Source organism: Gorilla gorilla, chromosome 20 (genome assembly GCF_029281585.2).
Source record: "Gorilla gorilla gorilla isolate KB3781 chromosome 20, NHGRI_mGorGor1-v2.1_pri, whole genome shotgun sequence".
Classification (NCBI taxonomy): domain Eukaryota; kingdom Metazoa; phylum Chordata; class Mammalia; order Primates; family Hominidae; genus Gorilla; species Gorilla gorilla.
Window position 1 is genome coordinate 56,287,490 of NC_073244.2, and position 25,387 is coordinate 56,312,876.

At 53.6% G+C, this 25,387-nt stretch overlaps 1 protein-coding gene across 3 annotated transcripts; it reads left to right on the forward strand.

Moving 5' to 3' along the window:
- The first annotated feature begins 1,570 nt into the window (after positions 1–1,570).
- Positions 1,571–24,692, forward strand: CBLC (Cbl proto-oncogene C). 3 transcript variants are annotated; one of them, XM_031007431.3, is made up of 11 exons: positions 1,589–1,986; positions 4,508–4,654; positions 4,820–4,976; positions 5,754–5,875; positions 7,647–7,784; positions 13,333–13,420; positions 15,804–15,935; positions 16,898–17,044; positions 17,628–17,705; positions 23,778–23,847; positions 23,938–24,692. In XM_031007431.3, the coding sequence occupies exons 1-10, from the start codon at positions 1,634–1,636 to the stop codon at positions 23,838–23,840; spliced, it is 1,425 nt and encodes a 474-aa protein (XP_030863291.2). In that variant the 5' UTR covers positions 1,589–1,633; the 3' UTR covers positions 23,841–23,847; positions 23,938–24,692. The 3 variants fall into 3 exon arrangements, with proteins under 3 accessions (XP_055225677.1, XP_055225678.1, XP_030863291.2); XM_055369702.2 differs by lacking the exon at positions 7,647–7,784 and having other exon boundaries at positions 1,571–1,986; XM_055369703.2 differs by lacking the exons at positions 4,820–4,976; positions 5,754–5,875 and having other exon boundaries at positions 1,577–1,986.
- The last annotated feature ends 695 nt before the right edge of the window (positions 24,693–25,387 follow it).

Here is a 25,387-nt window from a genome sequence, read left to right on the forward strand (position 1 = left end):
GCTCTTTAGGAGGCCAAGCAGGCAGGATTGATTGAGCCCAGGAGATCCAGGCTGCAGTGAGCTATGATCAGGCCACTGCACTCCAGCCTAAGCAACAGAGCAAGACCAAGCAAGACCCTGTATCACAGGGAAAAAAAAAAAAAAAAAAGAACTTGGCTTGGCCTAGGATGGGGCGTGGCCAGAATGCCTTGCTTAGGGGCGAGGCCCACAGCGCCCCGATGGCTGCCCAGCGAGCAACTGAGCAACCAGGCTGATGTTACAGGTTCTACAGGTTGGGTGAAAGCCACGCCCAGCCACCCCTACACAAATGAGTTGCTCCCCGCCCCCACAGTCTTGAACCCCATCCTCCCACCTGGCTTCTTCGGGACTCAGGAGTATCTTAACTCTGGCCTGATTTCTCCCATGCCACACCATTAGGGGGACCCAGAAATCTTGTTGCCAAATTCCTGCCCCCTCAGACACCCACTTTCCAACCCTTGCTTCTAGGGAACCCAAGGGCCTGGTGGCTCTGTGCCTCCTTCCTCGGAGACAGAGAGAGAGCAATGCCTCCCTGACCGGTTCCTCCTTGAAATCTCAGTTATCTGACCTTTAACCCCATGCCACGACCAAAGACCCATACCTTCGACAAGGTGCTGTGTCCAAGTCCCACCTCTCGGTAGCTCCCAGCCCTTCCCCTCCCCTCTCCAAGAAGAGTCCCATGGCAGGGCAAAATGGCTCACGCCTGTAATCCCAGCACTTTAGGAGGCCGAGGCGGATGCATCGCTTGAGCTCAGAAGTTCAAGACCAGCCTGGGCAACATGGTGAGACCCAGTCTCTACTAAAAATACAAAAAATAAAATAAAATAGCCAGGACTGCTGATGCGCGCCTGTGACCCCAGCTACTCAGGAGGGTGAGGTGGGAGGATCACTTGAGCCTGGGAGACAGAGGTTGCAGTGAGCTAAGATCTCACCACTGCACTCCAGCCTGGGTGAAAAAGCAAGACGCTGTCTCAAAAAAAAAAAAAGTCCCAGGCCTCCCCTAGCCCCTTGCCCCTCTCTGAAGGGACCCAGATATCCTACCTGCACTTCCCATCCACACACTGAGAAGCCCCCTCCTACCGCTACCCACCAAAGCCACCCCACCCTGCTCCTTTTTGAGAATCAAACTCAAACCGCACCAGCTAATTTTTTTTTCTTTTTTGTATTTTTAGTAGAGACACGGTTTCACCATGTTGGCCAGGCTGGTCTCGAACTCCTGACCTCAGGTGATCCGCCTGCCTCGGCCTCCTAAAGTGCTGGGATTACAGTTGTGAGTCATCGCGCCCAGCCACATTTTATTTTATTTTAAAAAATTTTTTAGAGATAGGGCCTCACTATGTTGCCCAGGCTGGTTTATGAACTCCTGGGCTCAGGTGATCCTTCCACCTCGGCCACCCAAAGTGCTGGGATTACAAGCATGAGCCACCTCTCCCGGCCTCCAAATCCCACCTCTTGAAGACCCACGGGCCAGGTCCTCCAGCCCCCGCCCCCTTTGGAGACACTGGAACCTGCAGGCCCCTCCCCGGTTCTCTAGGACCCGCCCTCTCCTTTCACTCTGGGCGAGGCCGCGCCTATCCCAGCCGCACCGGTCCTTCGCGGCACACGCGAGGCTCCCATGGCTCTGGCGGCGGCCCCGTGGGGGCGACAGTGGGAAGAGGCCCGCGCCCTGGGCCGGGCAGTCAGGATGCTGCAGCGCCTAGAAGAGCAATGCGTCGACCCCCGGCTGTCCGTGAGTCCCCCTTCGCTGCGGGACCTGCTGCCCCGCACAGCGCAGCTGCTTCGAGAGGTGGCCCATTCTCGGCGGGCGGCCGGCGGAGGCGGCCCCGGGGATCCCGGCGGCTCCGGGGACTTTCTACTCATCTACCTGGCCAATCTGGAGGCCAAGAGCAGGCAGGTGGCCGCGCTGCTGCCTCCCCGGGGCCGAAGGAGTGCCAACGACGAGCTCTTCCGTGCGGGCTCCAGACTCAGGTGAGCCTTCGCCCCAGAACAAAGTCCTCTGGGGTGAGGCCCAGGTCTTGCTCCCAGCCCCTCCTCCCCCAGACCCAGGAACTCAGGCCCCCACCCCCTCCTCCCTCAGACTCAGGGCTCCAGCCCCCACCTCTCCTCCCTCAGACCCAGGGGTCCAGGCCCCAGCCCCTCCTCCCTCAGACCCAGGAACTCAGGCCCCCACCCCCTCCTCCCTCAGACACAGGAACTCAGGCCCCCATCCCCTCCTCCCTCAGACTCAGGGGTCCAGGCCCCCAGCCCCTCCTCCCTCAGACCCAGGGATCCAGGCCCCAGCCCTTCCTCCCTCAGACCCAGGGGTCCAGGCCCCAGCCCCTCCTCCCTCAGACCCAGGGGTCCAGGCCCCAGCCCCTCCTTCCTCAGACCCAGGGGTCCAGGCCCCAGCCCTTCCTCCCTCAGACCCAGGGGTCCAGGCCCCAGCCCCTCCTCCCTCAGACCCAGGGGTCCAGGCCCCAGCCCCTCCTCCCTCAGACCCAGGGGTCCAGGCCCCAGCCCCTCCTTCCTAAGGGAACCTGGAAAATGGGCCACCCAGTTTTCTCCTTCCTTGGGCACCCATGCCCTCAGCCTGATTTTGCCATTTCCTTGGTCACCCAGCAGCCCAATTCTGGTTCCCACTATCCCACTATCTCAGAATTCAGGGACCCCATGGGGTTTCCTACAATGAGGATAAAATAAAAGTTAGCTATTACTATTATTCTCTGATTCAAAGTTTTCTAGATGTGTGCACATTTGTGATCAGAACTTGGCCTGGTCTGGCCGGGTACAGTGGCTCACACCTGTAATCCCAGCTCTTTGGGAGGCCCAGCTGGGAGGATCAGGCCTCAGAATGTGGAGACCCCATGGGCTCCTAGGTGGAGGAGAGGTAGATGGACACACCCAAAGAAACTGATCATTAGGCCCCCATCACGGTTTCTGCCTGGACTACCCACTTGGTCTTTAGTTCCTGAGGAACAGCTGGCTCCAGACCCAGGACCTGCCTGGAGGCCACCCCTCTGCTGTTCTGCACTGAGGAAGGAATCTCAGAGTGACCGGGCAGATGAGGTTTGGGGCCCAGAGCCCAGAACAAGGTCTAGTTCAGTGACCCATGCCACTTCTTTATATTAAATATTTTGTAGTGTCTCTTTTTTTTTTTTTTTTTTTTTTTTGGACACAAGGTCTGGCCCTGTCGCCCAGACTGGAGGGCAGTGGCACCATCATGACTCACTGCAGCCTCCAACTCCTGGGCTCAAGTGATCCTCCCACCTCAGCCTCCCATGTAGCTGGGACCACAGGCGTGCACCACCATGCCAGGCTAATCTTTTTATTTTTTGGTAGAGAGGAGGTCTTGCTATGTTGGCTAGGCCGGTCTCAAACTCCTGGCCTCATGCGATCTTCGTACCCTCAGCCTCCCAAAGTGCTGAGATTATAGGCGAGAGCCACCATGTCCAGCCAAGTGTTTCCTTAATTCATCCTGAAAGGACATGCAGAGGTTCAACAACCTACCCACCTATAGTTTTTTAATCACTATAATGCCCAAATTATAAGAGAGTGATCAAAGGAATTTTTTTCTAAATATTATCTATGTTTTAAATGAAAATGCCAAGGCACAATTATTCTTGGAAGGCAGAGCTGACTAGTCAGACACTCGTACCTGTAGGTAGAACCACCGTCATACAGAATCAAATAGTCTTCCCTTAATATATAGGAGAGCTGGATTTCTGCAAAATTCAGCATAATTTTTTTTTTTTTTTTTTAGACATGGTCTCACTCTGTTGCCCAGGCTGGAGTGCAGTGGCGCAATTTTGACTCACTTCAGCCTCTGCCTCCCATGTTCAAGCAATTCTCCTGCCTCAGCCTCCCAAGTAGCTGGGATTACAGGCACCCGCCACCACGCAGCGATAATTTTTATAGTTTTTATTAGAGACAGGGTTTCACCATGTTGGCCAGGCTGTTCTCAAACGCCTGACCTCAAGTGATCCACCCACCTCAGCCTCCCAGAGTGCTGGGATTACAGGCATGAGCCACTGCTTCTGGCCAAAATCTAATAAAAGCCATGTATATCATTTTTAATTTTTTTTTTTTTTTTTTTTTTGAGATGGAGTCTTATTCTGTCACCCAGGCTGGAGTGCAGTGGCGTGATCTCAGCTCACTGCTACCTCTGCCTCCTGGGCTCCAGCGATTCTCCTGCCTCAGCCTCCTGAGTAGCTGGGATTATAGGCGGGCGCCACCACGCCAGGCTAATTTTTGTATTTTCAGTACAGACAGGGTTTCACCATGTTGGCCAGGCTGGTCCCTAACTCCTGACTTCAAGTGATCCACCCACCTCAGCCTCCCAAAGTGCTGGGATTACAGGCGTGAGCCACCATGCCCAGCAGGAATGGACTCTTACCTTACACTGTTGAGATAGAGTCCAGAGCCTTATCCCTGCAGGTGTTCCCCATGAGGGGAGGAAGAGGGTGTCAGTGGGAGCCCCAAGGATAGCCAGAGTCCTTGCCCATCCCCACAGGCGACAGCTGGCCAAGCTGGCCATCATCTTCAGCCACATGCACGCGGAGCTGCACGCACTCTTCCCCGGGGGAAAGTACTGTGGACACATGTACCAGCTCACCAAGGCCCCCGCCCACACCTTCTGGAGGGAAAGTTGCGGAGCCCGGTGAGTAAGCCCTTGTCCTCAGGGACCCTCATCTCCCGGAGCCCCATCCTGCCCTGGCCCAGGGACCCAGGGGTCCAGGCCCACAGCTGCTTCTTTCCTGGAGACCCTCCCATCATAGGCTCTGGGAGGCCTCAGCGGTGTCTCCCCCACCCCTCTCCCACCCAGGTGTGTGCTGCCCTGGGCTGAGTTTGAGTCCCTCCTGGGCACCTGCCACCCTGTGGAACCAGGCTGCACAGCCCTGGCCTTGCGCACCACCATTGACCTCACCTGCAGCGGGCACGTGTCCATCTTCGAGTTCGACGTCTTCACCAGGCTCTTTCAGGTCAGGGAAGGCCAAGGCTGGGAGCTAGACTCGGGTCCAGGAGGAAGTAGAGGGCTGAATCCTGGATTCCTGGGTCTGAGGGAGGAGGGGCCGGGACCTGGACTCCTGGGTCTGAGGGAGGAGGGGCTGGGACCTGTACTCCTGGGTCTGAGGGAGGAGGGCCTGGGGCCTGGACTCCTGGGTCTGAGGGAGGAGGGGCCGGGGCCTGGACTCCTGGGTCTGAGGGAGGAGGGGCCGGGGCCTGGACTCCTGGGTCTGAGGGAGGAGGGGCCGGGACCTGGACTCCTGGGTCTGAGGGAGGAGGGGCCGGGACCTGGACTCCTGGGTCTGAGGGAGGAGGGGCCGGGGCCTGGACTCCTGGGTCTGAGGGAGGAGGGGCCGGGGCCTGGACTCCTGGGTCTGAGGGAGGAGGGGCCGGGGCCTGGACTCCTGGGTCTGAGGGAGGAGGGGCTGGGGCCTGGACTCCTGGGTCTGAGGGAGGAGGGGCTGGGGCCTGGACTCCAGGGTCTGAGGGAGGAGGGGGTGAGGGCCCAGACTCCAGGGTTTGAGGGAGGAGAGGGCTGGGGGCCTGGACTCTTGGGTCTGAGGGAGGAGGAAGCTAGGGTCCCAAACTCCTGAGTTCTGGAGAAAGAAGAGCTTGGGGTCTTGTAGAAGGGATATGCCTGAGGCCCACCATGGGTGTGAAGGAGGTGGTTGGATCCTCGAGCCCTAGGGACTACTTAGGGATGTGAGCTGCTTCCCTGGTCGCTCCCTGACCCAAGCCCTGCCCCACCCCAGCCATGGCCAACACTCCTCAAGAACTGGCAGCTCCTGGCAGTCAACCACCCAGGCTACATGGCCTTCCTCACCTATGATGAGGTCCAAGAGCGTCTGCAGGCCTACAGGGACAAGCCAGGCAGGTAAAGGGTCCAGGGCTCAGCAGAACAAGGCTGCAGGACTCAGGGATCTGGGCTCTGGGCTGGTGCGTGGTGGAGCCCAGATGTCCTTCCAAGAGTGGGAACAGAGGTACCCAGGACCCCAGAGAGTTGATAACTCAGAGGCAGGACACTGAGTGCCCCTCCCAGCCCACCTCTTCTCTCGAGGCCTCCTGTACTGTCCCATAATCCTGCAGCTAAGGGACAGTGCCCGCTCTAGCAAGGAGCCCAAAGACCCGCTTGAGGGTAAGGTCCGTTTCTGGTAGGTCAGTCATGTTGTACCATCTGTTCAGTATTTTGAGTATGAATTTCCCACCTGTTGGCATAGGAGACTGAAAAACAAGACATGAGAGTCCTTAAATTATTTCAACCAGGAGTTTTGAGCTGTTGGGTGGGTCCCCCTAGAGGGCTGAGAATTGAGCTGTCTAGATACCAAGAGAATAGAAGGTCAGGTTTGTGAATCTCTGCAGGGCTGAGGTGCAGGGGTAGGACGGTGAGTGCATTAGCATTCTTCCAGTTACACTTCAAACTGATTTAAGGGAAAAGAAAAAGGAAAGAATAAGTTCCTATAATTGAAAAGGCCAGGCCCCGCACAGTGGCTCACACCTGTAATCCCAGTACTTTGGGAGGCTGAGGCGGGCAAATCACTTGAGGTCAGGAGTTCGAGACCAGCCTGGCCAACATGGTGAAACCTCATCTCTACTAAAAATACAAAAATTAGGCCTGGCGCAGTGGCTCACAACTGTAATCCCAGCATTTTGGGAGGCTGAGGTGGGTGGATCACCTGAGGTCAGGAGTTCAAGACCAGCCTGGCCAGCATGGTGAAACCCCATCTCTACTAAAAATACCAAAAATTTAGCCAAGCGTGGTGGCGTGCGCCTGTAATCCCAGCTATTTGGGAGGCTGAGGCAGGAGAATCACTTGAACCCAGGAGGTGGAGGTTGCAGTGAGCCAAGATCACGCCATTGCACTCCTGCCGGGCAACAAGAGTGAAACTCCATCTCAAAAAAAAAAAAAATACAAAAATTAGCCTGGCATGGTGATGCGTGCCTGTAGTCCCAGCTACTTGGGAGGTTGAGGCACAAGAATCACTTGAACTCGAAAGGTGGAGGTTGCAGTGAGCCAGGATCCCACCACTGCACTCCAGCCTGGGCAACAGAGCAAGACTCTGTCTCAGAAACAAAAAGGAAGAAAAGAAAAGAAGCCTAGGGTGTGGGTTTCAGGCACAGCTAGATCCAGGTGCTCAATGGCTACTGTCAGGAATCAGTTCCTGTTCATCCCCTTTCTCTGCTTTCCTCTGTTTGCTTCATTCTCAAACATGGTTTCTCCTCATGGTGGCAAATGACTTCTAGAAGTCCCAGCTATGTACCCTACCTTTAGCAACCTCTGTGAGAAAGGGGGCACCTTGCTCTGACACTTGCAGCAAAAGTCCCAGAACGGACTCCCATCACTGTGGTCAGGGGTCCTGAAATGCACTGATTGGCCACCCCAGCCTTGTTTAAACTCCAGTGAAGCGAGGAGAGATCTCCAAATGGAATCAGGGCTGTTTTTATCATAAAAGAGACAAGCAGGCAAAAACAGCATATATCCCCTAGAGAGGCAGGCAGGGGTCTAGCACATGCCATTGCCTAGAGGATGGGAAGCTGGGGGTGAGGACCTAGACACCTGGATTCCCAACAGGCCAGGGGACTGGAAGTTCACAAAAGGGATGGCAGTGACCACTCCCTCACCCCATCCTACCTACCTCTCCCTCCAGTTACATCTTCCGGCCCAGCTGTACTCGCCTGGGGCAGTGGGCCATCGGCTATGTGAGCTCAGATGGCAGCGTCCTGCAGACCATCCCTGCCAACAAACCCCTGTCCCAGGTGCTCCTGGAGGGACAGAAGGACGGCTTGTGAGTCTCCATTCTGGTAGGAGGAGGGTGTCAGCAAAATCTGGTTGGAAAGATCTTGCATGTTGTGCACTGCCGGTGGCCACCACGTTTGAGGGTGCAACCATTCACATAGGGGACACCTCAAATCTGCAGTACTACAAAATTCCAGCAGGTGGCAGTCAAAGGTCTTGAGGAAGGGGCGCCTCTGAGGTTCACGCAAAGTGGCCATAGATCGGGCCCAGCCACAGCTCCGAGGAGAAGTGTGTGGGGCATTGGGCACAACCGCAAGGGCTCCATTCCTTGGAACTGAGCTCAAGAGCGTTTGCTTCTATTTTCTTCCTCTTTTACTTTAGTTAATTTTTAAAAAATGAGATGGGGTTTCGCCATGCTGCCCAGGCTGGTCTGGAGCTCCTGGGCTCAAGCGATCTTCCCGCCTCGGCCTCCCAAAGTGTTGAAATGACAGGCGTGAGCCACCGTGCCCAGCCAGCTTTTGTTTCTAGATATGAGATCCTGCTCTAGAATCTGGATTGATGGGGCAGAAACAGAACTGGAGAACTTGCTGGACAGGTGTTTTTTGTTTTTTGTTTTTTGTTTTTTTGAGACGGAGTCTCGCTCTGTCGCCCTGACTGGAGTGCAATGGCATGATCTCGGCTCACTGCGACCTCTGCCTCCCAGATTCAAGCGATTCTCCTGCCTCAGCCTCCTGAGTAGCTGGGATTACAGGCGCCCACCACCACACCCGGCTAATTTTTTGTGTGTGTTTTTAGTAGAGACAGGGTTTCACCATGTTGGTCAGGCTGGTCTCGAACTCCTGACCTCGTGATCCACCCACCTCGGCCTCCCAAAATGCTGATTACAGGCATGAGCCACCATGCCCGGTCCTAAGTTTTGGATTTTTAATAGAGATGGGGTTTTGCCATGCCAGGCTGGTCTCAAACTCCTGACCTCCAGTGATCTTCCCTTCTCAAACTCCCAAAGTGCTGGGATTACAGGTGTGAGCCACTGTGCCCGGCCAGGAAGACAGGTTTCTTTTCAGAGTTTCACCTTTAGCCAGAACTTTCTTATCAATCATATGTATATGACTACTGACATACAAGAGAGGAGATAGGAAGGTAGGTAGCTAGCTAGATAGTCAGATAGGTAGATAGATAGATAGATAGATAGATAGGCAGATAGGTAGATATGCTGTTGATTATTTGCAATAATTATTATTAATTTTTTAATATATAATTTTTTTAACATTTTTGGTGGGGCACGGTGGTTCACGCCTGTAATCCCAGCACTTTGGGAGGCCAAGGCAGGCGGATCACCTGAGATCAGGAGTTCAAGACCAGCCTGGTCAACATGGTGAAACCCCATCTCTACTAAAAATTTAAAAAAATTAGCTGGGCGCAGTGGCGTGCACCTGTAATCCCAACTACTCCGGAGGCTGAGGCAGAATTGCTTGAACCTGGCAGGTGGAGGTTTCGGTGAGCTGATATCACGCCACTGCACTCCAGCCTGGGTGACAGAGCGAGACTCCATCTGAAAAAAACAAAACAAAAAAATTTTATTGTATATTTGGTAGAGATGGGGGTGGGGTGTGGCTCACCATGTTGCCTAGGCTGGTCTCGAACTCCTGAACTCAAGCAATCTGCCCGCCTCACCCTCCCACAGTGCTCAGATTACAGGTGTGAACCACACGCCTGGCCAATTTGTAGTAATTATCTTCTATAAAATCACCACACACCCTGAATTATTGAATATCAAGCCGTTGCTCCCAGGGGAAATACATTCTTGGGTCCTGAGTAGCTAGGACTACAGGTGCACGCCACCACGCCCAGCTGGGTCACCACATTTTTGTCAACCAATCACAACATAGTAACCTTTATGTATGTTTTCGTTTAAAGACACTTTATTCAAGGCCGGGCGCAGTGGCTCACACCTGTAATCCCAGCACTTTGGAACACCGAGTCGCGCAGAACACGAGGTCAGGAGATCGAGACCATCCTGCCTAACACTGTGAAACCCCGTCTCTACTAAAAACACACAAAAAAAATTAGCCGGGCGTGGTGACGGGCACCTGTAGTCCCAGCTACTCAGGAGGCTGAGGCAGGAGAATGGCGTGAACCCTGGAGGCGGATGTTGCAGTGAGCCGAGATCGTGCCACTGCACTCCAGCCTGGGCGACAGAGCAAGACTCCGTCTCAGAAAAAAAAATTGACACTTTATTCAGTACCTATTGTTGGTTCACTAACATTGAACTCACAACCAACAGCAGTATAACTTGTGTCTCAGCAAAGCTTATACAACACACACGTTTTCTCCATAAGACACATCACAGCCTTCTTTCACTTAGGAACAGGAGACAACACTTCAGCTACTCTTGGGGACCATTTAAAACAGAGAAATCAGAGGCCGGGCATGGTGGCTCATGCCTGTAATCCCAGCACTTTGGGAGACTGAGGCAGGCAGATCACTTGAGGTCAGGAGTTCGAGACCAGCCTGGCCAACATGGTGAAACCTGGTATCTAGCCAGGCATGGTGGTGTATGCCTATAATTCCAGCTACTCAGGAGGCTGAGACGAGAATTGCTTGAACCCGGGAGGTTGAGGCTGCAGTGAGCCAAGATCACGCCTCTGCATTCTAGCTTGGGTGACAGAGTGAGATTCCATCTCAAAAACATAAAAATAAAGTCAATCATAAGCCGGGCGCAGTGGCTCACGCCTGTAATCCCAGCACTTTAAGAGGCTGAGGTGGGTGGATCACCAGGCCAGGAGATCGAGACCATCTTGGCTAACACGGTGAAACCCCGTCTCTACTGAAAATACAAAAAATTAGCCGGGCGCAGTGGCGGGCGTCTGTAGTCCCAGCTACTCAGGAGGCTGAGGCAGGAGAATGGCGTGAACTCGGGAGGTGGAGCTTGCAGTGAGCCGAGATCGCGCCACTGTACTTCAGCCTGGGTGACAGAACCAGACTCTGTCTCAAAAAATAAAAATAAAAATAAAATAAAGTCAATCATAGAAGTCCCTTCTTATTGGGTGTTTATGCACAGAGGAGGACGCTGCATTTAAAATTTTTTTCTAATTTAAAAAATTTATTTGCACCGGGCACGGTGGCTCACACGTGTAATCCCAGCACTTTGGGAGGCCGAGGCGGGCAGATCACCTGAGGTCAGGAGTTCAAGACCAGCCTGGCCGACATGGTGAAACCTCATCTCTACTAAAAATACAAAAATTAACCAGGCGTGGTGGCAGGCGCCTGTAATTCCAGCTACTTGGGAGGCTGAGGCAAGAGAATTGCTTGAACCCGAGAGGCAGAGGTTGCAGTGAGCCGAGATCACGCCATTGCACTCCAGCCTAGGGCACAAGAGTGAGACTTCATCTCAAAAAAAAAAAAAAAAAATTTATTCACCAAGCATGGTGGCTCATGCCTGAAATCCTAGAACTTTGTGGGAGGATCACTTGAGCCCAAGAGTTTGAGACCAACCTGGACAACATAGTGAGCCCCCATCTCAATAAAGAGAAAAAAAGAAAAAAAAATTAGTTACCGACAAGGTATCACTATGTTGTCCAGGCTGGCCTCAAATTGCTGGGCTCAAGCGACCCTCCCTCTTCGGCCTCCCAAAGTGCTGGGGTTACAGGTGTAAACCACTGCACCTGGCCAGTGCTTCATGTTTCTTTTGGTGGTTCTTTTTTTTCTGTGACAGGGTCTCACTGTCACCCAGGCTGGAGTGCAGTGACATGAACATGGCTCACTGCTGCAGCCTCGACCTCCCAGGCTCAGGTGATTCTCTCGCTCCAGCCTCTCCTGAGTAGCTGAGACCACAGGCACATGCCACCATGCCCAGCTAATTTTTTTAATTTTTTTTTTTTTAGACATAGTGTCTTTCTGTGTTGCCCAGGCTGGTCTCGAACCCCTGGGCTCAAGCAATCCTCCCGCCTCAGCCTCTCAGAGTGCTGGGATTCAGACATGAGCCACTGCTCCCAGCCAGGGCTGCATGTTTTATAAGCACTGTCTTTCTTATTTATTTTTAAAATTTCTTTTTTTTTTTTTTTGAGACAGAGTCTTGCTGTGTTGCCCAGGCTGGAGTGCAGTGGTGCGATATCCATTCACTACAATCTCTGCCTCCTGGGTTCATGAAATTCTCCTGCCTCAGCCTCCCAAGTAGCTGTGATTACAGACACGCACCTCCATGCCTGGCTAATTATTATTGTATTTATTTATTTATTTTGCTATTTTTAGTAGAGACGGGGTTTCACCATGTTGGCCAGGCTGGTCTCAAACTCCTGGCCTCAAATGATCTGCCTGCCTTGGCCTCCCAAAGTTCTGGGATTACAGGTGTGAGCCACCGTACCCAGCCAGCACTGTCTTATTTAATCCATCACAAATCTTTGCCTCAGGCATGATCATGTCCATGTTACAGAAGGGGAAACTGAGGCCAGAAAGGTCGAGTGGCCCCAGCCAGGTCACACAGTGTGTTAGTGAGAGAGCCACTGTGGGGCCCAGGTCAGGGATCCTGCACTGCTCCACATGACAGGCCAGGCAGGGCCACTAGCCTCAGGGAGTCTGAGGGTCCAATATTTCATGTGGTATACATGTCGGGATAACTGGAGTAGCATTGAGGCATGCCAGATAGGCCAAGGAAATGATCCAGGGGGAGACCCAGGGAGCCCAGAGCTTGCTTCTCCGGTGTCCTGGAGCCCAGTGCTGAGATCTCACCTACAACCCTGGTTCTCAATCTCTCTGGTCCTTGCTGTGTGACCTTGGGCAAGTGCCTTTCCCACCCTGAGCCTTGGGTCACTGTCTGTGAGGGAAGAAGTTGTACAGGTGTTCTCAGAGGATCTTTCCATCCTGATATTATCAAATTCTAGGATTTGATCACTTTCATGATCTGTGACGCTAAAATCTGTTATGCTTGGGCGTGGAGAAGGGTGAGGTTCTAGAAGAGCTAAGCCAGAGGTTTTCCTTTTTTTTTTTTTTTTTTTTTTTTTTTGAGACAGAGTTTCACTCTGTTGCCCAGGCTGCAGTGCAGTGGCATGACCTTGGCTCACTGCAACCTCTGCCTCCTGGATTCAAGCAATTCTCCTGACTCAGCCTCCTGAGTAGCTAGGATTACAGGCATGCACCACCACGCCCAGCTAATTTTTATATTTTCAGTAGAGACAGGGTTCCACCATGTTAGCCAGGCTGGTCTTGAACTCCTGACCTCAGATGATCCACCCACCTCGGCCTCCCAAAGTGCTGGGATTACAGGCGTAAGCCACCACAGCTGCCCTAAGCCAGAAATTTTCATATCGTTTTCTGGTTCTTAGTCTATCTCATCCTTGTTTCTGGAGCTTGAGTCACTGAGGTTTTGTGTGCCCTACCTTGGGAGTCTGAGGGGACATAGCCCTGCCCTGGGGTATCTGAGAAAACACAGTCCCAATTAGAGGCGGGTGGAGGGAAAATAAGCCCAGGCCAGCAATGGATTTGGGACAGATCCTCATCTCAGGGAAATATGGGGCCCTGTAGGGGGTAAAGGTCCTTGTTCGTCTGGGGGTGGGAAATACTGGATGGCCCCCCAGTCCCCCTCTCTTCCCTTCCCCCAGCTACCTCTACCCAGATGGAAAGACCCACAACCCAGACCTGACTGAGCTCGGCCAGGCAGAACCCCAGCAGCGCATCCACGTGTCAGAGGTGAGCCCCGCACCTGCACCCGCAGTCCCAGTTCCCTGACCCTGCCACCCCCACGTTGCCTTGGCTCAGAGGCCTGGGGTTGGAGTGTTGGCTTGGTGGCTCTGTGACCTTGGGTAAATCACTTGACCTCTCTGAGGCTCAGTTATTCTTCCGGAAAATACGGCTCCTCCTGCCTCTTTCCCAGGGGTGATCACGGGGATTAAATAAGGAACTGATGCTGCTGAGATCATCAGGACAGCTAATGCATTCGAGCATTTGCCAGCGATAGCCCCGTGCCAGCTCCTAATCTTCACGGCCACCCCACGAGTGAGAAAAACAACAATAATAAATAAATAATTTATTTTTTATTTATTTTTATTTTTAGAGACAGGATCTCTTCTGTCACCCAGGCTGGAGTGCAGTGGTGCGATCATGGCTCACTGCAGCCTCGACCTCTGGGCTCAAGCAGTCCTCCCACGTCAGCCTCCCGAGCAGCCGGGAGTACAGGTGTGAGCCACTGCACCCAGCTAATTTTTGTATTTCTCTGTAGAGATGGGGTTTCGCCATGTTGCCCAAGCTGGTTTTGAACTCCTAGGTTCCAGCAATCCTCCCGCCTCCACCTCCCAAAGTGCTGGGATTATAGGCATGAGCCACTGTATCTGGCCCTAAATTTTTTTTAGTATAAATATATCCCGTGCAATATTTGGGACATCCTTATACTTCAAATTGTATTCACGGTTTACATGAAATTCAAATTTGGAGGCCGGGTGCCACCGCACCCATAATCCCAGCACTTTGGTAGGCCGAGGCGGGCAGATCACCTGAGGTCAGGAGTTCAAGACCAGCCTGGCCAACATAGTGAAACCCATCTCTACCAAAAATACAAAAATTAGCTGGGTGTGGTGGCTCACACCTGTAGTCCCAGCTGAGGCACTTGAGTTGGGAGGCTGAGGCACAAGAATCACTTGAACCCAGGAGGCGGAGGTTGCAGTGAGCTGAGATCACACCACTGCACTCCAGCCTGGGCAACAGAGTGAGACTTGGTCTCAAGAAAAAAAAAGAAAAGAAAGAAAGAAATTCAAATTTAGGTTAGGCACGGTGGTTCATGCCTGTAATCCTAGTACTTTGGGAGGCTGAGGCAGGTGGATCACTTGAGCTCAGGAGTTCAAGATGAACCTGGGCAACATGACAAAACCCCATCTCTATAAAAAATGCAAAAAATTAGCCCACCTACTTGGGAGACTGAGGTGGGAGGATCACTTGAGCCTGGGAGTTGGCGGTTGCAGTAGGCCAAGATTGCGACCCTGCACTTCAACCTGGGTAACGGAGTGGGGCTCCATCCCACAAAAAAAAAAAAAGAAAAAGAAAAAGAATGAAATTCAAATTTAGCAGCATCCAATACTTTTATTTGCTAAATCTGGCACCACTGGGTGTAGACAACTGGGGAGAAGAAGTCTCATAACAAGGAGTGAAGACATGGCCGGGCGAGGTGGCTCACGCCTGTAATTCCAGCACTTTGGGAGGCCAAGGCGGGCAGATTACTTGAGGTCAGGAGTTCGAGACTAGCCTGGCCAACATGGTGAAACCCCATCTCTACTAAAAATACAAAAATTAGCCAGGTATGGTGGCTCATGCCTGTAGTCCCAGCTACTCAGGAGGCTGAGGCACAAGAATCGCTTGAACCTGGAGGCAAAGGTTGCAGTGAGCCAAGATCGCGCCACTGCACTCCAGCCTGGGCAACAGAGCAAGACTGCGTCTCCAAAAAAAAAATGAGTGTAGACATGTAGGAGGCCATTGGACATGCCAGCCTTGGACTTAGGAGAGGGTTCAGGTCTGGCACAGAGGTTTGGTTTATTATTTTTTTTTAAATAGAGACAGGGTCTTACTATGCTGCCCACGCTGGTCCAGAACTCCTGGGCTCAAGCATTCCACCTGCCTTGGCCGCCAGAAGTGCTGGGATTACAGGCATAAGCCACAGTGCCAAGATAGAGGAGGTTTGGGATTTTCTTTCTTTCTTTTTTTTTTTTTTTTTGAGACGGAGTTTTGCTCTTGTTACCCAGGCTGGAGTGCAATGGTGCAATCTCAGCTCACTGTAACCTCCATCTCCCGGGTTCAAGCGATTCTCCTGCCTCAGCCTCCTGAGTAGCTGGAACTACAGGCATGCACCACCATGCCCAGCTAATTTTTGTATTTTTAGTAGAGACGGGGTTTCAACATGTTGACCAGGTTGGTCTTGAACTCCTGACCTCAGATGATCCCCCTGCCTCAGCTTCCAAAGTGCTGGGATTACAGGCATGAGCCACCACAACCAGCCGAGGTTTGGGATTTTCTTCCTGTGGCCCGAGTTGTGTCCCCATGACTGACGCATGCCCCTCGCTGTCTTCTGTATCCTCTCACCTGCCAGGAGCAGCTGCAGCTCTACTGGGCCATGGACTCCACATTTGAGCTCTGCAAGATCTGTGCTGAGAGCAACAAGGATGTGAAGATTGAGCCATGCGGGCACCTGCTCTGCAGCCGCTGCCTGGCTGCCTGGCAGGTGGGTCTGACCCCTGTGGTGCCTTCCCCTCTGGTCTCCCCTCTCTACAGGGAAAGCCCCAAAAGGATCTCCATGCCTCATTGATCATATGGGGAAACCGAAGGCCAGAGAGGGCAAAGAGCTGATGGCAACCACTCAGGAGCCCGGCTGTCTTTCCCCGGGCCTCTGGTTCCATCGCATTCTGCACACGCTGCCTCTGTTTCTCCCTCTCCGGCAATGTTATCAGTGGAAAGCTCTCCTTCCTTCTCTGCCTAGGTGATCCCCAGCCAGTGGCTTCACGTCTCTGAGCCTTAGCCTCATCCCCTGGAGAACGGGGCTGAGAATAGTGACCTCCCAAAGGCCACAGTGAGGCTGGGCACGGTGGCTCACGCCTGTAATCTCAGCACTCTGGGAGGCCGGGGTGGGTGGATCACTTGAGGTCAGGAGTTCGAGACCAGCCTGGCCAACATGGTGAAAACCCGTGTCTACTAAAAAAAAAATACAAAAATTAGACGGGTGTGGTGGTAGGTGCCTGTAATCCCAGCTGCTCGGGAGGCTGAGGCATGAGAATCACTTGAACCTGGGAGGCAGAGGTTGCAGTGAGCAGAGATCGTGCCACTGCACTCCAGCTTGGGTGACAGAGCGAGACTCCATTTTTTTAAAAAACAACAACAGCAAGGGCCACAGTGAGGGTCTGAGCCCGGAAAGGCCTGGCCCGGAAGCTGTGGCCACAGCTCCATGGGGATCCCTGGCCTGTGTGCCCCCTCCTGACCTCAGCTCTGGTTCCGTTCCTCTCTCACCTTCCCTCCCAGCATTTCCCTCCACATTCCTCTGCTCTCCACGACTCCTCTTCTCTCCTTCCGTCTCCCTTCCTCTGTCTGTCTTCCCCACATCAATCTTTTGGGCAGGGAGCTCCTCGTTGGCCCAAGGGACAGGATGGAGAGCAGGGGAGCACTGACCCTTTCCCTCCCGACCTCCCCCAGCACTCGGACAGCCAGACCTGCCCCTTCTGCCGCTGCGAGATCAAGGGCTGGGAGGCCGTGAGTATCTACCAGTTCCACGGTCAGGCTACTGCTGAGGACTCGGGGGACAGCAGTGACCAGGAAGGCAGGGAGTTGGAGCTGGGGCAGGTGAGCAGGGCCAGCCGGGAGCTGGAATCCAAATTCCTGAGGCCTGAGGGGGGAGGGACTGGAGCCTGGACTCCTGGGTCTGAGGGAGGAGAGACTGGGGGCCTGGACTCCTGGGTCTGAGGGAAGAGGGGTTGGAGCCTGTACTCCTGAGTCTAAGGGAGGAGGGCTGGGGGTCCTGGACTCCTGGGTCTGAGGGAGGAGGGGCTAGGGGCCTGGACTCCTGGGTCTGATGGAGGTGGGTATGGGGACCTGGACTCCTGGGTCTGAGGGAGGAGAATATGGGGGCCTGGACTCCTGGGTCTGAGGGAGGAAGAGCTGAGGGCCCACACTCCTGGGTTCTAGGAGAGGAGGGGGCTGATAACAAGATTCTCAGGTCCTAGGGAACTGGTCTTTTGCTTCCCCAAGGGCTGGGGCTGTGGCTTTCCCTGGCTGTAACCCTCCTAAGCGTTCGTACGTTGTCTTGGTCTCTGTTATATCTTGAGTCTAGAACAGTGCCTGAATGCTGAGTCCCAGGCAGGAGAATATGGAGGCGAGAAGAAAATGGCAGCTCACAAGCCCCTTCTCCTTCCTCTGTCCCCCCCAGGTGCCCCTTTCGGCTCCTCCATTGCCCCCACGGCCAGATCTGCCCCCCAGGAAGCCCAGAAATGCCCAGCCGGAAGTGGTGAGTCAGGCACTGGTCTGAGGTTGGGGGCTGGGGTCTCACTTACCTCCAGGGTCCCTGGTTCACCTGTGCACTCAGGGGTGCCAGGGCAGGGACTCATCCTTGGCACCCATTTCCAAGGCACCCATCCCCTCTGTGACCTCTTCCCTTGTTTTCATTCCCCCTCTGGGACTTTCTTTTTTTTTTTTTTTTTTTTTTTTTGAGACGGAATCTTGCTCTGTCGCTCAGGCTGGAGTGCAGTGGCACAATCTTGGCTCACTGCAACCTCCACCTCCCGGGTTCAAGCAATTCTCCTGCCTCAGCCTCCTGAGTAGCTGGGATTACAGGCACCCACCACCACGCCCTGCTAATTTTTGTATTTTTAGTACAGACAGAATTTCACCATGTTGGTCAGGCAGGTCTTGAACTCCTGACCTCATTATCTGCCCCGCTCAGCCTCCCAAAGTGCTGGGATTACAGGAGTGAGCCACTGCACCTGGCCTCAAGGACTTTCTAGCTCTCCTTCCAGCATCCCAGATGTGTCCTACCTCAGGGCCTTTGCATAAGCTGTTCCCTTGGCCTGCACAGCCTTTCCTGAGACTTGCTTTCCCATCCCTTTTCAGGGAGGCCTTCCCTGACCACTCTGTTCAAGATAGTACCCCTAGCTGGGGTGGTGGCTCATGCCTGCAATCCCAGTACTTTTTTTTTTTTTTTTTGAGAGGAGTCTCACTCTGTACCCCAGGCTGCAGTGCAGTGGCATAGTCTCGGCTCACAGCAACCTCTGCCTCCCAGATTCAAGCAATGCTCCTGCCTCAGCCTCCTAAGTAGCTGGGACTACAGGCACCCACCACCATGCCCGACTAATTTTTGGATTTTTAGTAGAGACGAGGTTTTGCCACATTGGCCAGGCTGGTCTGAAACCCCTGCCCTCAGTTGATCCACCGCCTTGGCCTCCCAAAGTGCTGGGATTACAGGCATGAGCCACCATGCCCGGCCTGCAATCCCAACACTTTGGGAGGCCAAGGCAGGAGGACGGCTTGAGCCCAGGCATTTGAGACCAGCCTGGGCAACATCACAAGACCCCAACACTACAAAAAAATTTTAAAATTAGCCCAAAGTGGTGGCGCACACCCGTAGTCCCAGCTGCTCAGGAGGCTGAGGTGGGAGGGTCCCTTGATCCCAGGAGTTGGTAGCTCCAGTGAGGCGTGATCACACCACTGCACTCCAGCCTGGGCAACAGAATGAGACCCTGTCTCTAAACCAATAAAGAAAAAAAAAAAGAGTCTGTAATCCCAGCTGTTAGGGAGGCAGAGGCAGGAGGAAAGCTTGAGCCCAGGATTTCGAGACCTTTCTGGCAATATAGCGGGACCCCGTTCTCTAAAAAAAAAAAGAAAAGATGAAAATAGCACCGCTGTCCCTCGGGGCCCTGCTCTGCTGTAAGTTCAAAGATCTTTCGCCACCCGGCAGAGCTTAGGGTTGGTTTTGTCGGCTTTTATCACTGTCAGGTTGCAACCTTCCTGCAGGTCAGGCCTTTGTTGTCTTCTTCATCATATCTCCAGAGTGCAGAACGGTGCCTAGCACACACACACATCATAGGTGCTCAATAAATAGATGCCAAATGAATACACTGAAGTGAGTCTTCCCAACAGCCCTATGAAGTCAAAAGTATTCCTCTCCCGGCTGGGCGCGGTAGCTTATGCCTGTAATCCCAACATTTTGGGAAGCTGAGGCAGGTGGATCACTGAGTTCAGGAGTTCGAGACCAGCCTAACCAACATGGTGAAACCCTGTCTCTACTAAAAATGCAAAAATTAGCTGGGCGTGGTGGCACACACCTGTAATCCCAGCTACTTGGAAGACTGTGGCAGGAGAATCGCTTGAACCCGGGAGGTGGAGGTTGCAGTGAGCCAAGATCGCGCCACTGCACTCCAGCCTGGATGACAGAGTGTGAGACCCTGTCTCAAAAAACAAACGAATGAATGTTCCTCTCCCCATTTTCCAGAGGAAAAAAGTTCAGAGAGGTGACAGTACCTGCCCAAAACCACACAGCCTGAAAGAGGAGAAGCCAGCGTTGGAGTCTTTAAGGCCCCCAAACCATCTACTTATTTTTTTGTTGTTTCTTTGTTTGTTTGTTTTTCTTTTGAGACGGAGTTTCACTCTTGTTGCCCAGGCTGGAGTGAAATATTATGATCTCAGCTCACTGCAACCTCCGCCTCTGGGGTTCAAGCTAATTCTCCTGCCTCAGCCTCCTGAGTAGCTGGGATTACAGGCAGGTGCCACCATGCCTGGCAAATTTTGTATTTTTTAGTAGAGTTGGGGTTTCTCCATGTTGGTCAGGCTGGTCTCGAACTCCCAACCTCAGGTGATCCGCCTGCCTCGGCTTCCCAAAGTGCTGGGATTACAGGGGTGAGCCACCGCGCCCGGCCTACTTATTTTTTAATAAGCCTTGTCCTGGCTTTCTTTTCTCCCTGCGCTGCCACCCCAGGATTTTTGGGACCCTGGATTGCTGGGGAGAAGCAGATCTCTTAGTATCTCTGGCTGAGTACACACAGGCTTCGATCAATACTGAGCTGTCTTCAAACAAACAGCTCAGGAAGTCCGGGAACATTATTCGACCACAGCAAACAAGAGAGCCAGCAGGAAGCGGGGGGGTGGCGGTGAAACCAGCCAGGGAAGCTAAAAACAGATCCAACCTGCTGCCAAAAGCAAATGGAAACATTAGGAGGCACTCAGCCGGCTCTCAGAGGACAGTGATGGGGGACACAGCCAGGACAGCAGGCTGACAGGGACCTCGGGCCTGATGGTGACACCTTTGCCTAGGCCGTACCCTCCACCTCCCCCACCTTTTCCTCCTCTCCCCAAACCCTGCCTGATTAAAATTCCAGTCCACTCCCACCTACTCTTTCATTCTTCAAAACATACCACAGAAGAGACAGCCTTGGGTTTGTTACTTCTCAGCAAGGCACTGTCATAACTTTTGTTGTTGTTGTTGTTGTTTGAGACGGAGTCTCACTTTGTCACCTAGGCTGGAGTGCAGTGGCACAATCTCAGCCCATTGCAACCTCCGCCTCCCAGGTTCAAGCGATTCTCCTGCCTCAGCCTCCCGAGTAGATGGGGTCACAGGTGCTCACCACCATGCCCGGCTAATTTTTGTATTTTTAGTAGAGACAGGGTTTCATCATGTTGGCCAGGCTGGTCTTGAACTCCTCACCTCCGGTCATCTGCCTGCCTCGGCCTTCTAAAGCGCTGGGACTACAGGAGTGGGCCCCGCCTGTCATAACTTTTGCTATGTGCCTGGCATTGCTTTTTTTTTTTTTTTTTAAGATGGGGTCTCTGTCTAGCGGAGTGTGGTGGCGTGCACCTGTAATCCCAGCTACTCAGGAGGCTGAGGCAGGAGAATCACTTGAACCCAGGAGGCAGAGGTTGCAGTGAGCCAAAATAGAGCCATTGCACTCCAGCCTGGGCGACAGAGCGAGACTCCATCTCAAAAAAAAAAATAGGGTCTCTGTCAGCCAGGCTGGAGTGCAGTGGTACAATCACAGCTCACTATAGCCTCAATCTCCTGGGCTCAAGTGATCCTCCCTCCTTAGCCCCCAGAGTAGCTGGGACTGCAGGTGCATGTCTCCACACCCAGATCATTTTTAAATTTTTTGCAGCAGTGAGGCTGGGGCTGCTGTGGACACTGGATGTGATGGGACTGTGTCAGTGGTCAGTGTCACCATGGTTGTGATCTGTGTATGGTGCTGTGGCCCCTGGGGTTGCTGTCTGCACACTGCTGTTCTCCATCTGAGAAACCTCCCTTTAGGGGACGACACTGCCATTGAGCTGGATCTCATCACCCCACTGACCACTGGGGACCTCTCTGACCCTCAGTGTTTTCATGGGGAAAATGGGGACCAGCCTGACACAAGCCCCACAGGCTGGGTTTTTTTGTTTGTTTGTTTGTTTTAATGTTTTAATTTAATTAGAGACAGAGTCTCACCGTGTTGCCGAAGTTGGTCTCTAACTCCTGGGCTCAAGTGATCCTCCTGTCTCGGCCTCCCAAAGTGCTGGGATTACTGGCATTAGCCACTTCGTCTAGCCTCCCCATGAGTTTTGATGAAGCCAGCAAGCTCAGTCATCTCTAACCTGAGTCATATCCCCTCCCTCACCTCTCAGAAATCTCCACTGGCAGCCAAGCGCGGTGGCTCACACCTGTAATCTCAGCACTTTGGGAGGCCGAGGTGGGCAAATCCTTTGCTTGAGGTCAGGAGTTCGAGACCAGCCCGGCCAACATGGTGAAACCCCGTCTCTACTAAAAAATACAAAAATTAGCTAGGCATGGTGGCGGGCACCCGTAATCCCAGCTACTCGGGAGGCTGAGGTAGGAGAATCGCTTGATTCTCGCTTGATTATCGCTTCCGCCAGGAGGCGGAAGTTGCAATGAGCCGAGATTGTGCCACTGCACTCTAGCCTGGGCAACGGTGCAAAAACTCCGTCTCAAAAAGAAAGAAAGAAAGAAATCCCCACTGGCTCCCCAGGGCTCTAAGAACTCAAGCCAAAGTCCTCTCCACCGCCCAAAGACCTGGGGCTGGGGATCTGACTCTTCCCCACCTCTCTGATCTCCCCTACTCCACCTCCTTTCCAGCAACATTGGACCCTTGCTGCTCTTCTAACTTGCCAGCAAGCCCCCACTCACTCGGAGCCTCTGTCTGGATCCTTCTTGCACTCAGGCATCGGCTGGGTCATTCCCATCTCCAAGAGGCCTCCCCGGCATCTTCCCTCTCCCAGGCACTTTGAAGGACATGGAACTTGCTCTGGGACATTTCCTTGTTCAGGAGCTGATCATTCACTGCGAGCCTCAGGTTCAGTGGAGCATCAGCTCCACCAGGACAAAGATAGTTTTCTGTCTTGTTCACAGCTGTCTTCTCAGAGCGAAAAACAGGGCCTTGGCCTGGTGCGGTGGCTCATGCCTGTAATCCCAGCACTTTGGGAGGCTGAGGCAGGAGGATGGTTTGAGCCCAGGAGGTCAAGGCTGCAGTGAGCTATGGTCACATACATCACTGCACTCCAGACGAGGCAACAGAGCGAGACCCTGTTTTGCTTTGTTTTGTTTTGAGACAGTTTCGCTCTTGTTGCCCAGGCTGGAGTGCAGTGGTGCAATCTTGGCTTATGGCAATCCCCACCTCCTGGGTTCAAACGATTCTCCTGCCTCAGCCTCCCAAGTAGCTGGAATTACAGGAATGTGCCACCACCCCTGGCTAATTTCGTATTTTTCATAGAGACAGGGTTTCACCATATTGGCCAGGCTGGTCTCAAACTCCTGACCTCAGGTGATCCACCCACCTCGGCCTCCCAAAGTGCTGGGATTACAGGCGTGAGCCACCGCGCATGGCCCCTGTTTTTTCGGTTTGTTGTTGTTGTTGTTGTTGTTGTTGTTTTTAAAAAAGAAAGAAAAGGAAAGAGAGAGAAAGGGAGAGAGAGAAAGGAGGAGGGAGAGAGAGAGAAAGGAAAGAGAAATAGAAAAAGAAAGGGAGGGAAAGAGAAAAAAGGAAAGAGAGAGCAAGAGAGAAAGAAAAAAAGAAAAGAAAGAAAAAGAAAGAAGCAAAAAGAGAAAAGGAAAAGAAAATGAAAGAAAGGGCCTGACCCACTGGAGAGGCTTGGGAACTGTCTGTGGGGCACACGAGTGAGCAGAAGGGTGGACACTTGGATGGACAGGCGGACAGACAAACTGAAACTTCATCCTACACGAGTTAGAGGTGAGAGGGAAAAGGCAGCATGGACTAGTGACAAGGCCAAAGGTCCTGTCAGATGGTGGCCGCCACCACTGTGTCACCCCTGTCCAGGGCCTGTGAAAGGACGTCCACCCAGGCTGCAGCCTAGCAGAGACATTTCTTAATCTCCTCCCCCCAGGCACTTCTGGCCCTCCCCAGACTTCGGGCCCCTCTTCTCTTGCCAAGAATTAAGGCTGTGGCCTCAGCCGCGCAGGAAGCCACCTCCAGCCCCCAGGTGGTCTGGGACTCCCAGGTCTAAGACAAAGGGGACAGGGAAGAGGGGCAGAGGGAAAGATTGGATGCCGGGAATCAACCGCCCTCTCAAAATATCTCCATTGCAGAGACTCCTAAAGGGGAACTCCCCTCCAGCTGCCCTGGGACCCCAGGACCCTGCCCCGGCCTGAAGGCCAGGTGAGTCCACTCCCTAACCCTCCCTGGCCCACTCCACCATCCTCCACCTGGAGGTGACCTCATCTAACCCACCCCTCTCTCCGCCTACAGGGCACCGAGATGTGCTGCTCAAGGGAGCCCCAAGGGCTGGAAGGGGTTTGTGAAACCGAAATAAACTGCCAAGCCTGGTCTGTCCTCCAGGGTGCAAAGGAAGAGTGCAGTGGCCAGCAGGGGGCAGCAGAGGGCAGCAGGCACTGGGAAAGGGCCGTCCCCAGGCCTGGTCCCCACCTGAACAACAGGAGTCCAGGCCCCAGCCCCTCCTCCCTCAGACCCAGAAGTCCATACTCCAGCCCCTCCTCCCTCAGACCCAGGAGTCCATACTCCAGCCCCTCCTCCCTCAGACCCAGGAGTCCATACTCCAGCCCCTCCTCCCTCAGACCCAGGAGTCCATACTCCAGCCCCTCCTCCCTCAGACCCAGGAGTCCATACTCCAGCCCCTCCTCCCTCAGACCCAGGAGTCCAGACCCCCAACCCCTTCTCCCTCAGACCCAGGAGTCCAGGCCCCAGCCCCTCCTCCCTCAGACCCAGGAATTCAGACCCCCAGTCCCTCCTCCCCCAGTCCCAGAAGTCCAGACCCTAGTCCCTCCTCCCTCAGACCCAGGAGTTCAGACCCCCAGTCCCTCCTTCCTTGGACTCAGGAATCCAGACCCTAGACCCTCCTCCCTCGGACCCAAGAGTTCAGACCCCAGCCCCTCCTCCCCGAGACCCAGGAGCCCAGACCCCAGCCCCTCCTCCCTCAGACCCAGGAGTCCAGGTCCCCAGCCCCCTCCACCCTCAGATCTTCAAATGGAATCTGGGGCCAGGCACGGTGGCGCACGCTTGTAATTCCAAGGCTTTGGGAGGCCAAGTGGGAAAGACTGAGCCTAGGAAGCTGAGGTTGCAGGGAGCTGTGATTGTGCCACAGCAATTCAGCCTGGGTGACAGACCGAGATCCTGTCTTAAAAAAAAAAAAAAAAAAAAAAAACTGGGCCCCCAGCCTTCTCTGTGATACCCAGGAGTCCTGCTCTCAGGATTTAGAAGTCCAGAATCCCAAGTTTTCTGAGAATCGGGCATCCAACCCTCCTCCTTCATCATGGCAAAAAAAATTCCTGGACCCAGACCCAGATATCCAGGTTAAGTCCCTGGCCAAAAGGACCACACATTTCCCTGATGGTTATCCACCTTGCCTTGCCACGGTCTGTGCTCATCCCTCTCTCTGTCCTTCATTCCTCTCTGACATCTTTCTCCCAGAGTAACTGCTAACTTCCAGTCTAAATCTTGCTGAGGAAGAAGAGATACCACCTCATGATTCATCTTGGAGTGGCCCAAGCCTCCCTCCACCTTGTTTAAATTGTCCCATTCCCAGAGACCTTGCCCTGTGCCCAGCACTGGGCTGAGCAATGCTGACCAGGAAGCAGGGATCACTGCCCCACTAGGGCTCACCTTCCACTAGAGGAAAGAGACCTGTCCCTAGATAGTGATGACCCAGAGTGGGCATGGCTGGGGTAGGGAATCCCAGGGG